Here is a 15,277-nt window from a genome sequence, read left to right on the forward strand (position 1 = left end):
TTCCCTACAACATGAGGCAACATCCACTTTATACAGCCATACCAACCAACCAACATGTCTTGCAGTCCGTGTGCCCACAGCTGCAGAATTTATCACAGACTGATGACCCTCCTGAAAATCCAGAGTGGGTAAAAAGGCAGAGACATCAACCTGCAAGATGGGTGATACACAAATCCCATCTAGATAGCCAAGGCTGAAGAGGGAGAAAAGCTAACTAAACCCCAAATCTCACTAAAGCAACCTGGATTTATCAATGGCCTGCTGATCAGGTAAGGAACTCTACTGCACCACGTGAAGTGAGAGCAAAGGAACAAAGTCAAAATAAACAAAAAGTAGTGACTTCAGCAAAATGTTCAGGAATTAGCTGAGCGTCACAGCAGGTTACAATTCTGCAGCATCTTAAAGAGCGTAGGTAGGACTTGGAACAACCTGTCCCAGGGCACTCAGAATCTAAAACACTGCAATTGATGCAAAGATACTAAGTAACGGGAACTGCAATTGTGGCAAAGACACAAAGGACCGGAGACTGCTACATAATCAAATTTAACATCCCTGTGAGAAAAACGGTACCAGAACTTTGCACTGTGCCTCTCCAATGTTAGAAAAAAACAATTACAAGTAGAAACAGTCAGAACAACCTAACCCCAAAAGCAGCAAAATTAAAGTTGTTACACTCTGTACAATGGTGTGTTGAAGCAATCTCAGCATCGACACTGACAAGGTAGTAGGTGCCCCTAAACAAAAAACTGCTGAGAAGCAAGAGCACATTGTATGGCCAAACAAAAGGAACAAGAAGTGATTCAGTCTAAGCAGCTGCTTCATAAAATGGTAACTAGGACTGAGAGCAAAAGTCAAAAAACAATCATTTCAGTACATTCAAAGGACAGGTCCAGAAGTGCTGAACAGGGGGAGAATGAAATTCCTCAAGTGGCTGTACTGCTAGCAAAGACAAGCAAGCTCTTACTAAGTCAGGTGGTTCCTGAAGTTAGCAATGTTCTCCCTAAGAGAGGGTATAGGGTAGCCTGGAAATTGCAGCAGGGCTTGGTTAAACCAGAACAATACCCTAAGCCCCAAAAAGTACATAACAGGAGACAAACCAGCTTCATCTCTGCTCAGGGGAACTTGTGGACGTTCAATCCACTTGAATTTTGGAAGGAAAAGGACAGGACTAAGTGATTAATTTTCTGCCACTTCAAAGTGCACCTGCTAAATTGTTCTGGGCAGGATGCCAGTTCAGTGACAGACCTGTCTGATGTTTGCCTGGTGTGGGAACTCCCCCCCTTGCTTCACACTCAGTGGGGTTCAGGCCACTCGAGGTCAGACTGAGTCCAGAGCTGCCGCCCCACCATTCAGTGCCCAGGCTCAGAGGCATGGGAGTCCCTCTCCCCCTGTCCTTGCTCTGGCCCTGATTACAAAGGATTACGCCCAGGTTTCATACCAGTTCTGGGGTGGTTTAATCTATTCCTTAATATCTGGAAGAGAGACAGGAAGCTGGCAAAGTGATTTGGGCTGGCTGAGACAAAAGAAGATTGAGATAGACTTTCAAGGGATCTGACAAAGCTCAGCAAGTGGGCAGCATAATGCAAGATGAAATTCAACATTACCAAGCGGACAGTAATAAGAACTTGAGAGAATAATCTGAACTACTCACATACCATGGGGCTCTAATTCAAATGTAATCACTTGAGAAAAATATCTTGGTATCACTGTGAACAGCTAAATGAAAACATCTGTTCAACATGTAACAGTGGTCAAAGAAGCAAGCAAGCTGTTAGGATGTATAAAGGCGGAGGCTGAAAAGGATGCTGGAAGTATTCAAATGCCACCATGAACACTGACAGTGCACCCTCAGCTGGAACTGCTGTGGTTACTTATGGATGGCAAATTTGAAAATGCAGAAGGCAGAGAAATTCACTCGTCAAAAATCCTTAGTGGTCAAGCACAGTTAAAACTTGGACAATTAAATTTGGAGACAAGTTACATAGAAAGAAATTATCAAATGGAAATGAAGATGTGAAACATGTGCTTCTCTATATTTTTGTTTGTTTGTTTGTTTTTTCAAGAGAAAAATGAAAGGTTGTTCAACATAACTGAATAGCAGGAAACATGACTGGACATAAGGAAAATATTATTATTTTCCTTTTCTGTTTTTACTTTTTCTGCTTATTCTAAACAGCAGAAATCATGGAGGCCTCTGCATTTATAAGGATACTGGGAATATCCACAGACATGTCAGGTAGAATGAAAATTTTTTTGAAAATGAAAAAATAGAAAGAAAAAAGCATAGCAGGACTATACCCTTATGTTTCCAGGCATTAGCCAACTTCTAATTAATGAGGATTAGGAAGTAGGCTCCCCAGTGAGCATGCAGAGAGGGTGTACTAACCCACTTGCTCTTGGCAGATATGTTAATATGTCAGGCAGAGGAAGAGCCGAGTCTGTACAGCCTGCCTGCAGTCCACTCTGTTTGGGAGGCTGAAGTGTTGGTGCCCAGTGGGATTGCACACCAACCCTTCCAAACACCAACTGAAGAGGCTGCAAGAAGGGGTTTGTTTAGCCCAGCTCAACCTGGCTCCTGGCAAGGCGTGAAGTTTTATGTCTGTTGCTTTGCAAGTGGAAGGGGCTTCTCTGAGGAAAGGGTGGGAGATGGACATTTTATTCACTTTATATTGACAGAAGGAATACATATGACCTAATTTATTTTATGGCAAGGAAGTAGAGTGTGGACATGCCATGAAATTAAGAGAAAATTGGCTTGTGTAGACATTGAAGTCCTGAGCAATACATACTATTCCAGCCTATTCCTGTGGCTCTGGCACGACACCAGCCTCCTCTTTGCTAAATGTTTGGTACCAATTGCTCTCTCTGGAGGTTTTGGCACCTCCCATTGAAGCATCCAGCTCTGGCCACCACAGACCAGTGGTCTGACCTGACCCAGCACTCCTTAGACAGGCTGCTACAGAAATGCACCACGTATTGCAAACAGTGTGTCCTCACCTCCCCACAAACGACACTCCTGGCTTCAGCATTCCAAATAAAACCGAACCCCAGACATAACTAAGTGAACTTCAAACACTGGCTTTCTCCTGCTCATGCTTGTGAAACACAAGCTTATGGTCTCATAGCTGGGTTGGCTCACGAGGGTATGAGAAAATAAATGCACAAGTTTTTGTCCCTAAGGAAGCAGTCTGATCAGTCTAATGCCAAAATTACGTTTGAAATTAACTTCATGCAGAGATGCAATGTACAAGTATGCTATGCTGCCAGGACCTGTGGCTCTGCACATGCAATAATAATAAGAGACTGAGCTTGACCTGCTAGTACTATTCTGACTTCTCCAGTGACTGTTCCAGAAGGGGAAGCAAAGATTAAGAAATGGGCTGTATTTTTTAAATAGAAACTTTCCTTACTTCATATGCCATAAATTGCCTCTTTTGGTACAGACAATGTTCTACAGCACAATGAATACAGAAAGGACAACAGCAATGCCACATACATGTACATGATGTTTGCATACATGTGTCAAGATGGCTAAAATAATGGGCAGAGCCTGTGCACTACTACCACCAAATGCTCCAAGTTGGTTTTTATCACTGTCCTTTGTAAACGTCCCATAGAAATAAAAAGTAGCAACCACTAAGGCTTTTACTGCAGTTACTTCCACAAAACCAAAACTTATCAAACATTGAATGTTTTGTAAAATCATAACTGTGTTTCAAAAGAAAGAACAGGGGGGAAAAAAGTAAAAAATACAGAAACATCCAACTTAAGCATCTTTGGGATGAAAAGTTTTGACTTTTCACATAAAAATACCATTTTGCTTAGGGTACTTTCCTGTATTGTAATAATACAATTCCACAAAGAGACACAATATCAGTGTCCTAAGATGGAATTTCTCTCGAAAAATTTCCTTTTAAAACCATCAAAGCATTTGACTTCTATTTCCGTTTAGAATGAAGCCAAATTCCTCAATCCGGATGAAACAGAGCATTTGTTCTCAGCCCAGCTCAAGCAGTGTAAAAAAGGCAGAAGCCAGAAAAGACACAAGTGACCTCCAAAACCAAAAAGATGAAAACTTGTAAGAAAAAAAAAAGACACAAGAGTTCCCTGTGCACAGTTAAAAATGCTGTGCTTTCTCCCTGGTGCACAAGACATGAAACACTTGCGAGAAAAAAGCAGGGAGGCATATGACTAGAAGCCCTGTAATTGTGACTTCTCTATAAGGAGAGGCTAGGCAGATGCCCTACCTGACAGCAAGAAAATCAGTTCATCCCTGCACACATCAGTTTTCCATGCTATTAATCAAACTGACTGCCCTCACAAAGTAAGTTTGGAGACTCTCTATTAGTTAATGTTCGTAAATGACTGTGCAAACACAAGGTAGTATTAACCAGGGAACAGTCTTTGTTACACCACTATTTGTTAAACAACCAAGAGCCAAATTTCCCTCTGAACATTTACAAAAGGGAAGGCAGCATTAGTGCTCCACAAGGAGAAAACTACAAAGAACAGATTTTCAGTGCATGCACTTCTCCTTGAAATAACTGTGTTAAAAGCACTTTACTTAAAAAGCACGATGATAGTAGCATCCTACTAAATATAGATGACTCACCACAATTTAGTAGTGAACATCCCTAAAGTGGACCATTACATTATTGCTTAACCTGCTGCATAAATTTAAGCATTCTCCTGTGGTTACAGTTTGCACCAAGACACTCAAGACTACTACCAGCATCCGCTGACCTTCAGTGGGTCACGAGGTCTCTCTGGGTCTCACTTTCTCCATCTGTACTATTGATATAAGAATAAAAACACTACTCCACAATGAAGGCAGGAAAAAAGGATCCCTAAGTTTCTTAAAGAGTTGTTTATACCGTACTTTGTATATCCGTATTAGTACCGAGAAACTAAATATAGCTGCTCTTGAGGCACTTTGAGATCCCTTGAGAATGAAATCTTATAAAAGAAAATTGTGGTTTAGGCAATACTGAAGAAACAGAGATAAAGAATTGGTTTCCAGAATAAAGGAATGATGCCCACTTAAGAGATGCAAGAAGTAGTTAATGCATCTGTGTTTACCGCTGGGGACCAAGGTCAGGTCGTGAGCAAAATGATTTATCTACACGTCACAAAACCACACAGCTTGACACAAATGGCAATCTGTTCCAAAAAAACTGCATAAGCGTGGAAGGGCGAAGGACTGACACAGTATTCTCTTGCTAAGGGCTGAGGACCTAGTGCAGGGCTGGAAAGGGTACGCGGGCTAGCACAAGGGTGTTGCAAGGCCAAAACGCTTCCAGCTGCGAGAATCCCAGACCGACAGGAGGGTGACTTCAGGTGAAGACTAGAAAAGTCACATGAAAAGTTGTGGACTTGCTGTTGCATTAATACACTGCTGCCAAGCACCCTCGTCCCCACACCCTACCCTGCTCTTGCAAGATCCAGCTGTGGTGGACTGTAACGCACTGAAATCTCCCCTGTTGCAATACTATGTCACAGGATCCAAACATATGCAGTTAAAAAAAAAGTCAGTTCTGCAGTCTAACTGTACCCAATGTGTAATTTCTACCACATTTGATAATTTGCAGTATGCTATTTCTGGCTACATAGCAGGATTAATTAGCACTCACAGGTTTGGTTTCAAAGCTCTAAACAGAATTCCCTCCTATCTTTCCCTGAACTTCCCCAGGGAGCTTGAAAAAATATTATTTCCTCCAAAGTTATTAAGTTCATAATGCTTTAGAGAGAAAACATAGATGCTGCCCCTGCCCCAGACCATTAACCATGGATACAACAGGCCCAGAAAAAGCAGACATCTAGTGCCAGTTACAAAGAACCATTGCTAGTCTACAAATTGCACAACCACATAAGAAAATAGGACTATAATACTTGATTGAAATTTCGCTACAAAGTCCGACTGTATTTTATCATAGGTATAAAGTGTGAAAATTATGAAATGGTCTTCAAGGTCCTTTTTTCCCCAATACCTTTCATTTGTTTGGCATTAAGTATTTTGTCTGATTATACACTCTCACAGGTTCTGATTCTTTAACTTTTAAGCCTTTCATTTAGGTATCACTTTGCATATGACCCCCTCATTTTTCTTCTTATATTCTAAACCAAACTAAAACCTCAAAAAAAAAAAAAAAAATCAAAACCACAAAAACCAGAAATCACTGTTCTTAACCAGACTTGGCAACCCAGAGCAGAAACACTTACTAATCTTCTGCAAATGTTGTTTAGAAAAAAACTCTCCCAATTTAATTTCAGCTTTCATGAGTGTATGTCTGTTCCTTATCCCTTAGCAGGGTTTTCTATTCAAATTCAAGAACCACTGAAAATATGACCACACTGCGTAACACAGAAATAACTGTGTACCGCAGCTATTTTCATCTACCACCAACTTCTGAAGACTTTTTGCTAAGACAAAAAGAAAAAAGCCAAGCTTGAGACACAGGTGTTTCATTCGGGTCTTGAAGGAAAATGCAAGAAAAAGCACTACGCTATTGCAGAGAAATATTTAATGGAAAAGTGTGTTTCTGTACCCAGTTGTCTCCAATGTCATGGCTCCCATATGCCCTCAACCAAAAAAGAAAACTAGATATTGAGTCAATCTTCTAGCTTAAAAGGATAATTAAATGCTCCTTTAATTTTAACCTTAAATCTGATCACCGTTGTATGTTTTTGCAGCAATACCACATCAACAGAAGCACTTCACCACCTACAAGCCTCTAAATCCAGTAAGCACAGAAACTTTCTTGACATTTACACGTTTGCAATGTCTGCAGAAAAAAACTGTAGCACTGAGAACCTGAAAGTAATTGAATTCCCTTTCCAAAATGGGAAAAGGACAAAAAGCGAACAAATAGTGTGAAGTATGAATGCTGACATGATTTCTTTCAATTAAATGCTAATAATTTTTTTTCCCCATAATTTATATCTTTGAAGTCAGCAGGTGCAATTTCCAGTTAATACATCTGACTCAGACTCCCAAACATTTTCTGAGGACAGGACGCAGGGTGCTTTTGGAGCTGATGCATTTGTGAAAAGTTGATCTTATCCATCACAAGACTTGTTTCTCATCAGGTCCTGGGTAGAGGGGAATAGCCTGTTGTGCCTCACAGGGCAGTAACAGCTAGGCACAGCTACCCAAGCAGCAGACTCCACCCAGATCCAGACTGTGAGGAGGTTTCATCCAGACCTTGCTGAGACATCTCTGGTCTTCTCATGAGAGATCTCGTAATTTCTTACTGTCCTCCCAGTCTCAGGGATCCCTTGCAGAAAGTCTCACAGTGTCCCAGTAGTGAAGGTGGCCAGCAGCAGTGCTCAGTCATCTCAAAGCTGTGCGGAGACAGACTGCGGAGCAGACCTCTGCAAAACTACTTAGTGGAGCTCTGGATAAATCGGTAGAAAATTGCCCTATAGACCTCAGTAAACCATAACCGAGCAGGCCTGCTCTAAAGTTTGGCATTACTTGAAATAAGTCATTGCCGCCTGATCAACAGATGAGTCTGAACATCTTGCACTTTGTAATTTCTTCTGTTGCCCTTATCACAGCACCTCCTGGTGCTCTTCGGCAATGCACTAAGTGATGTGAGTAGCATCTGTCACATGCAATTTGTTTCCTCTCCACACAGGGACCAGGGTACACACCTTATTTCGGAAGGGCTTTGGGGGCGGGAGGTGATGAAGTGATGTGTGTGTCTCCGCATTCCCAGGGGCAGGCACGTATCTTAGAGCTGAAGCAGTGTGCCGTGCGCCTGGAAGGAGGAGGCAGAGGGGAGGACCCTCGGGGGACGCAGAGGGCTCCGAGCAGCCTGTCACCATCTCTGCAGAAAGTTCCCTGCTGCCTCAGGGCCTGAGGGATAGACCAGAGTTTTCCACCCAGGTGAGCTTACCAAGGGGCTAGGCCCAGGCAACTGAGCCTAACGTGAAGCCCAGATTAAAGCAAGTTTTACAGCACTGTAAAAAAAAAATGAAATATGTATACATATAATAATAGTAGGAAGAATGGTGCAGCGGAGGCAGCAAAAGGAGCCGAGCGGAGCAGCGCTCCTTCCCCACGTCTGCCTGCAAAAGCACTCGCCCGCCGCCGCATTCCCGAGCATCACCGGCGGGACCGCAATCAAAACTTACCCACGGACGGGGCATCGCCGCGGGACCGGCGCAGGCGACCCCAGGGCCGCCCGGCGATGCGCCGTCCGTGGGCACCGCGCCCCGCTCCACCCTAGCAGCACTCACCTCTCAGGGCCAGGAGCGCGGCCAGGGCTACCGGCACCCACCTCCCGCCGCCGCCGGGGCGCCGCCGCGTCATGCCGGGCCGGGCGAGGGGCGCGGACGGGCCGCCGAGCCCTGCCTGTCCCCGCCGCCGCAGGTGCCGCCGCCGGTGGTGCCGCCGCCGCCGCCGTCCCGGGACCGCCCGCTCGCGGCGAGGCTCTGCCGTGCCCCAAGCCCCGGTCGCCCGGGGAGGGCGGCAGGCGCGGCGGCCGGACCGAGAGCGCAGCCTGGCGGCCCCGAGCCGCCCCCGCAAGCCGCCGGGCTGCGGCTGTCACCCCCCGCACGGCACCGTCCCGGCGCGCAGCGGCACGTCCCACCACCCTCCTCCTCTCTCCGCACAAACTGGGGGTTCCCCCCCCTCTTTCCCTTCCTCGCCAACCCGGTGCCGCTGCATCCGTAGGGATGCTACACGGGCCAGGGTGAGGAGGTGCGGTCCAACACAGGGCTGGAGATTGCACCCCCACTGCTTCTCCGGATCATCGCGGCAGCGTGGGGGCTTCTTCTCTCCAGAGCCTGCCTACAGCTGCATTGAAGACGACAGCAGCAGCACACAGCAAAATATTTGGGATGGGCTGCATGGCACCGGTCACTGCTGCAGTGCACAGTATAAACACTGCAAAGGTATGAGCCACCCTAACTGCCATTTGAGAGGCTGGGAAACACGAGTATTCAGCACTCCTAAGAATCCGACCAAGGTATCTCTGAAGGGAGCAAGGCAGCTCTTGGAGCTAGGGAACCACAATGCTGTGTAACGCAAGAGTCACCAACAAGTTGTGTCACAAGCTTAAGTAATTGCAGTCCTTAAGACTACATGGAGAAATTAATCAATTGAAAATCAGCACACATCAAGTATGTATGGGGGGGGGGGGGAGCAAAGGGGTCCTTTATGAATTTAGGGTGGTCATCTTTGGAAAGGATCAAAGCAGAAAACTAGCACAGACTGACTCCTCACACATGTCCATCTCCCTGTCCAAGTCTGACCACAGTAGTTTTGCTTTGTGAAAATAAGCAATTTCACTAGGAAAATCTTCTAACAATTCTGCCAAATGTCCAATTGCTTCATTTCCCTGCCCAAAGTTTCCTCCCCACCAAAGCACAGCCATGCAGCCTTTGCATCCTGCTTCTCGCTACCTCCCTTCCCAGTCACAGTCTCTGGGAGCGTCCCCATGCCCAGCGTACCCTATTGCTCAGCACTGCTCAGATTTCTGCCTCCTCAGTTGCGTAAAAATATGCACTGATCCTTTACATGGCTGCACTACCACTGTGAAGGGGGTGAGAGGAAGCTGTACCTGGGAGTCAGGATGAAAATGAAAAGCATCAGGGGTAGCAGAACAGAAATCACTATAAGCAACATGAAAAAAGTAAGCTGGTGCCCACGAAAATAGTATGTGGCAAACTAGCTACCATCCCACCAGCCTAGGTTTAGCTCTGCCATCAAGCTTTGGCACAATTCTACTAGAGGACTAGGTGAAAGTGTCACCCCAGCAGTCCAGGTTTACCAATTATCTTTGTTCTAAAAAAAAAACCCAAACAAACTACTAATTCTATTTATAAGGAGCAGTGGTTGACCTGTCCTTATCAGGAAGCAAAATTGCTGACTACCACATGGGCTGGGATTTCATTGAGCAAGTTGTGGCACAGAGGGGTGAGAAGGCACCAGACGGTGATTCAGGGGCTGTACCCCCGTTTCCTACAAGGTTTGTCAGGTACCTGCTGCATGTCCTCAGGCATGAAACCTGACAATGTGGATATCTGACAGTTCTAGCACTCTTGCAAAACACCCTCCACTCCAGCCCTGCCATGGGCAGGCAGACTAAGAGTTTTGCTCCATTAAGGAGCCAGCTCTTGGCAAAAGCTCAAGCAGCTGAAGCATAACACTTCAGAAAACCATCAAAGGGAGAGTCATAGTCCAGCTGTTTCCCTCATTCTCTGGCAATATGGGAATTGAAGTTTTCTCAGACTCTCTCAGACCACTTCTCTTTCCCCCAGTTGACTTGCTGTATTTTTCTTATAGCAAAAGGACAGAGGAACATGATGATATTACTGATTAGAAGCAGTTCCAGGAAACTCCAGTCCTTGTGGGTACATACAGTGACCACCTGCAGGAATACAATGGGTATGTCCACACATACGCGTATGTCTACCTACAAGGAAAGCCCACAAATGTTTCTTACCATATATAATCTCCCTCACCAAAGTCGAGGGCAGAGAGCACAGAGCACATTGGGCACAGTGGCCTGGCAGTGGCTTTACTCCTTAAGATAGCTTCCAAGACTGAAAAGATGCAAAGACAAATCAAGTGAAAATAAGAAAAATTGTGTGTTCTCCTTAGGACTGCTGCAGTGGCTTCCTGATCTGCCAAGACTTGGGAGCTGTCTTGACTTAATGGAAATGAGTGTGTTTTTTAGTATAAGGACACACTGCATTTAGCAAATGCCATCCCAGCTCACTTTGGACTGTTCCCTGCATCCTGCTGTGCATCAGCTGGCAGGTAAACAGCAAAGATCAGTTCACCCTGTATAGTGGCTGAATTAATGTGCTTCCTAAAAAGTGCAGTGAGCATAATGTGAATCTAGATCCTGGTGATCAGAGAAAGCATTTCTGCCCAAAATGGACCCAATCACTCCCTTCTGATGCAAGCTGCTAAGAGCGGGGAGTATTTTAATCAGCTTTTGGATCTGGTCACCACAGCAGATACTGTATCATACCTACAAACCACAGTGACACAGCAAGTGACTTTAGCTGCTTCTTGCAGCAATTGAAAGAACAATCTGTGGCCACACTCCAGAAGGATGGAGCAGCCACAGGGAATAATAATCTTCAGATGTACCAGTCAGTCCTCTCACTCTGGCTCCCTCTTCACCTTATCACCACTTCCAAAAATAGCTTGCAGATTGTACGGAAAGGGTGTGGACAAGGAGATACTGTTCCTGGAACTCTGAATTTCTACTTCACTTGCCCTTGAGCCTTCCCCAAAAAATTAGGCTTATGCCAACCATTTATTCAGCGAGTGCAGCACACTCCAGTTGGTTGAATGCTAGAGCTATGAACAGAGATATTTGCTGCTCTGGCAGTCTATTTTCCTCCCAGTGAGTGTCTATACCTCTTCCTAGGCCCCAGTGGAACCTATCATGGATAGAGAAGATGTGCTTTGCAATATCCCAAGCATCAGATGCTGGCAGGTGACCACTGCAAGACTCAGTTGTGTTACATTGCTCAGAAGAACATCAGGATCCTTAAACTGAATGGCCAAGATACTTCCAAGACTGTGCATGCTAGGCTGGGCAAGGACAGGAAAAAGAAAAGTGAAACCACTCCCACCTTTTTCTTTTTAAAGAATTATGATAAGTAATGCAATTCTCGTGTCTCAAGGAAAAACATCTTTGTGAATCAAATCTGAAAAGAAAGATTTTCTCCAGGATGATGCTACTTTTTTTGCCCCTTTTCCCTTGATGTGACTCTAAAAAGTCCAGTGGGGATGCAGTTGAGGTCAAGAACTACAAGAGATGCCAAGTCTTACATCACCTTTGCTGTCTCCCAGCTTATTACAGGGTTATCTATTGTCAGATGGGAATTTATTGAAGGTGACATTGCTTACAAATTGATCAAAATCAGCTTCAGTGAGGTGTCCTTCCACGATATAAAGAGATGGATAAAATTCACTCAGTTGATCATTAATAACCTCAGTTTGTGGAATTGGTTATCTCCTTTTGACAGAGAAAATAGAGTTTGCAGATTGAACTGGTTTAATCCTATCTGAGAAGAAATATGACAGACATTCAAAGATACACCCAATTAACTATATCTGTACCTTTTCAATAAAACAAATTAAACCAAACCCCTAGATTTATTTTGCTGACCACCTGTGTATACAAAACAGAGGTCACTAGCCAGAAGAAGAGACTGTGCTACCCCTGTCAACTCATCTGTCACAGTCTTTTTTCTCCTGGCCAAAGGGTGGGTTATGTGGGAATAGTCCCAAGTGCAAAGGTTTTTGTTTTTCAAAGCCTGCACACTGGAACAAGCAGGAGTATCACCACTAGGAGAGGTGGGTATTTATTACTTTACTCTCATTTGCCTCACTGCCCAGTCTCAGGTGCACTCCAACGCAGGTTCTACGAATCCAAAGTGTGGCAAACTTAGGCTTTCAGGCAAGCACTGTCCATGTGCGGGTCAGGATAATCTGATCCCTGTCGCAGCAATGACCTATGCTTGCATGTCACCCATGTAGTGATACCTCAGGAATATCTGAGGGAAACCAGCCCTGAAACAACAAGCAAATTTCCACACTCCTTCAATGCCAGATGGCAGAAGCGGATGTGTCCATGGAAACCCGGGTGGATTAGGCGTACTTTCAAACTTCTCAGCACTGAAATAGGCCACCACGTTGTTTCTTTTTCCAAGGCCACTTCTACCCATACCTCCAGAGTCATCTCTCTCTGCTGTCCCTACTTCATGGGAAGGGACCCATACAGCCAAGCTCCACAAGCACCCAGGAGCTAGGCTGAGAGACTGCTTCCCTCAGACGTTTCCACCCTCATAGGCACACTGGTTTGTCTGGTTTCTTCATCACCATGCCTGTAGTACCTGTGACATGCTGATTTTGCTTAGTGCACTGCAAGGTGCTCCTTTCCTCAGAAGTATGGGGAATAAATACATTTCTATGCACCCCACCTCTGCAATTTCTGACTATCCTGGAGCATCTCAATGCACTTTGAGCTAATCCACAGTCTTGTCAAGTCTCAGCCTATTTCTACATCATCTGAGTTTTCCTTGACTGCTCCCACAGCACAACAAACCTACAAAATCTTCTCGTCTCCCTCTTCCTCCTGCCTGGAGTACCCCTGTGTTCTAATGTACATCTACAAAACCAAAGCTTGTTATTCAACATTTTGAAATCCTTCATCTCTCCCACTCACTCCCCCAAATCCAGTCCATGCAGACATGTTTGGAATAAATTGCTCCCCAAGGCTTCTACTAAATCTTTTCTTTGGACATGGTGTTCTTTCTGTGGTTAACAACTGTCCATTGTACCCTGTCAGAGACACGCTGACACCCCTGTCAGCAAACAGTGGATGCTGCATCCACATAAAAGCATTTCATAATTATGCCATTTACATAATAACTTCCTAAACTGTACATCGACAGATTTCCCCAAGTCATTACAGTAGGTGAATTAAATCTTTCACTAAACACCAGCAAATGGTGGTAAAGATAACACTTCTAAGTAGCACACCCCATAAAGCTCAGAAAATGGAAACCAATCAGTCTTCCTTTTTTTTCCCCAGATGTGGGGTGAAGCCCCACAATTAAAGTTTGAGGCCGTGTTCCATGCAAGCAGTGGAGCTGGTTAGATGGTTTCCATGGACACGGCCTTGGGTTGCAGGGAGTACAGGGTTGAGACGGTTTGATAATGTGCAGGTGCTGGATTCCTGGATGTTGTTGTAGGAATATGTTTGTGTTGTGTGTGAAGTTAGTTAGCTCAATAAAAGGCTGCCTGCCACGCTGAGCAGGCAGACATCTCTTCGTCTCACTACCTTTACGTGTCGTGTGTCTTTCTTCCCCCATGGACCAAGACCCCACGACAGTTACCCCCCTGCGACACCCAGAAGTGCTGAAAAAATTTATTGCACACAGCTTTGACAGAAAATAAACAGATGACAAAATTGAGAAGAAATACAGTAAAGTTAGGACTCATGTGGACATATTCCTCCATTTTTGATGCAAAATGGGTCTTTGAGAATCTTGTTTGGTAGCAGTGGTGCTGTGGCTGTGATGGTCTAAAGATATGTGGGGTGCAATAACTTCTACAGAGAAACAATAACTTTTACTAGACCAGCTGATGTAGCTGAAAATACCAACACAGTTTTGGGCACATTGACCTGAAGAAGAGCTTACATGCTTGAAAACTAATCTAAGTGTTCTAATCTAAAAAAACTAAGGTTTTTTTCCTTATTACATCTGCTGGTCTAATAAAAGATATTGCAGTTTTCCGCATTTCTTAACTCTTTGATGTTCATTGACAACTAATAACCACATTTAATGTTTTTCAGCTACTTATTGCTTTTTCTTATGAGGACTAAAAATGAATAAGGAATCCCAAGAAAACAAGAGGCTAAAATCTCTGTGCCAGTGGATATAGAGCCACTTTGCTTAATCTTAGTATCAATAATGGTTCCTGTATCAATAACTTTCAAAAACAACTTTTAATCCAATAAATTACCTACAAAGGCCAGAGATATCCCAGGTAATGGTGAAAACCCTGGGGATATACAGGACAGGCGGGAGAGAAAGGACAGAAACTTCCACATTCAGCAAACACCAACTTTGTCAAGCCCATAGAGCAATGCAGTTACTAACACCTTCATGGCTGCTCCCAGTTCAGGATGGTTCCTTGGCTCAGGGACCACAGTATTGTCTGTGTATCTCTGAAGCTGAGCAAAGTATCTCTGTTGGACTGATGAAGGGAAATCTTTGGTTTCCATAGTGCAATGTATCCATGGATGAGACAGGTACCCCAGGCAATGATCAGGGGGATACATATTATTGCCCTATAGATCAGCTTGAGTAAGGTTTCTCACCTGTAAAGCATGATGCTACTTATTACCACCTCACTGAAGTGGCTGTTAAATTTTGGAGAGGATGCTCCTCACCCTGTCTGTCAGTGCTTTCATGGGACAAGTGTTCAGCATCTTCTAATTTGATCCTTCAACACAGGGAGCCAACTGCATCCCAAGGTGAATTCTCCAAAATCTCAACAGCCATGTGGATTTTGAAGTCTTCTGTTTAGAAGCAACATAAGAATAAAGTAACACAAGAAGAAAACTAAGCTTGTACTTTGACATGACCTGCTGGCTAACGTTTCTAATTGCCCATATTCCAGTTAAGACTCAAGCCTCTCCTTGTTGCAGCATTTACTATGCTGCTGGGAATCTGCCCAGAGCTCACACCAGCTGATCTCCCTTTCATCTGTTCCATAAGGAGTCTAAACCATTCTCTA

General features: G+C 44.5%; 1 protein-coding gene across 1 annotated transcript in view; it reads right to left on the bottom strand.

The window, feature by feature from the left end:
- IGSF11 (immunoglobulin superfamily member 11) overlaps window positions 1-8,795 on the bottom strand; it is a 102,436-nt gene extending 93,641 nt beyond the window's left edge. Inside the window, exon 1 of the mRNA XM_027681467.1 lies at window positions 8,242-8,795. Coding sequence (XP_027537268.1) covers window positions 8,242-8,314 — 73 coding nt within the window. The 5' untranslated portion in view covers window positions 8,315-8,795. The remainder of the gene's footprint in view (window positions 1-8,241) is intronic.
- Between the last annotated feature and the right edge of the window lie 6,482 nt (window positions 8,796-15,277).

The sequence above is a fragment of the Neopelma chrysocephalum genome, unplaced genomic scaffold, assembly GCF_003984885.1.
Source record: "Neopelma chrysocephalum unplaced genomic scaffold, ASM398488v2 Primary Assembly neopelma1_60, whole genome shotgun sequence".
Taxonomy (NCBI): Eukaryota; Metazoa; Chordata; class Aves; order Passeriformes; family Pipridae; genus Neopelma; species Neopelma chrysocephalum.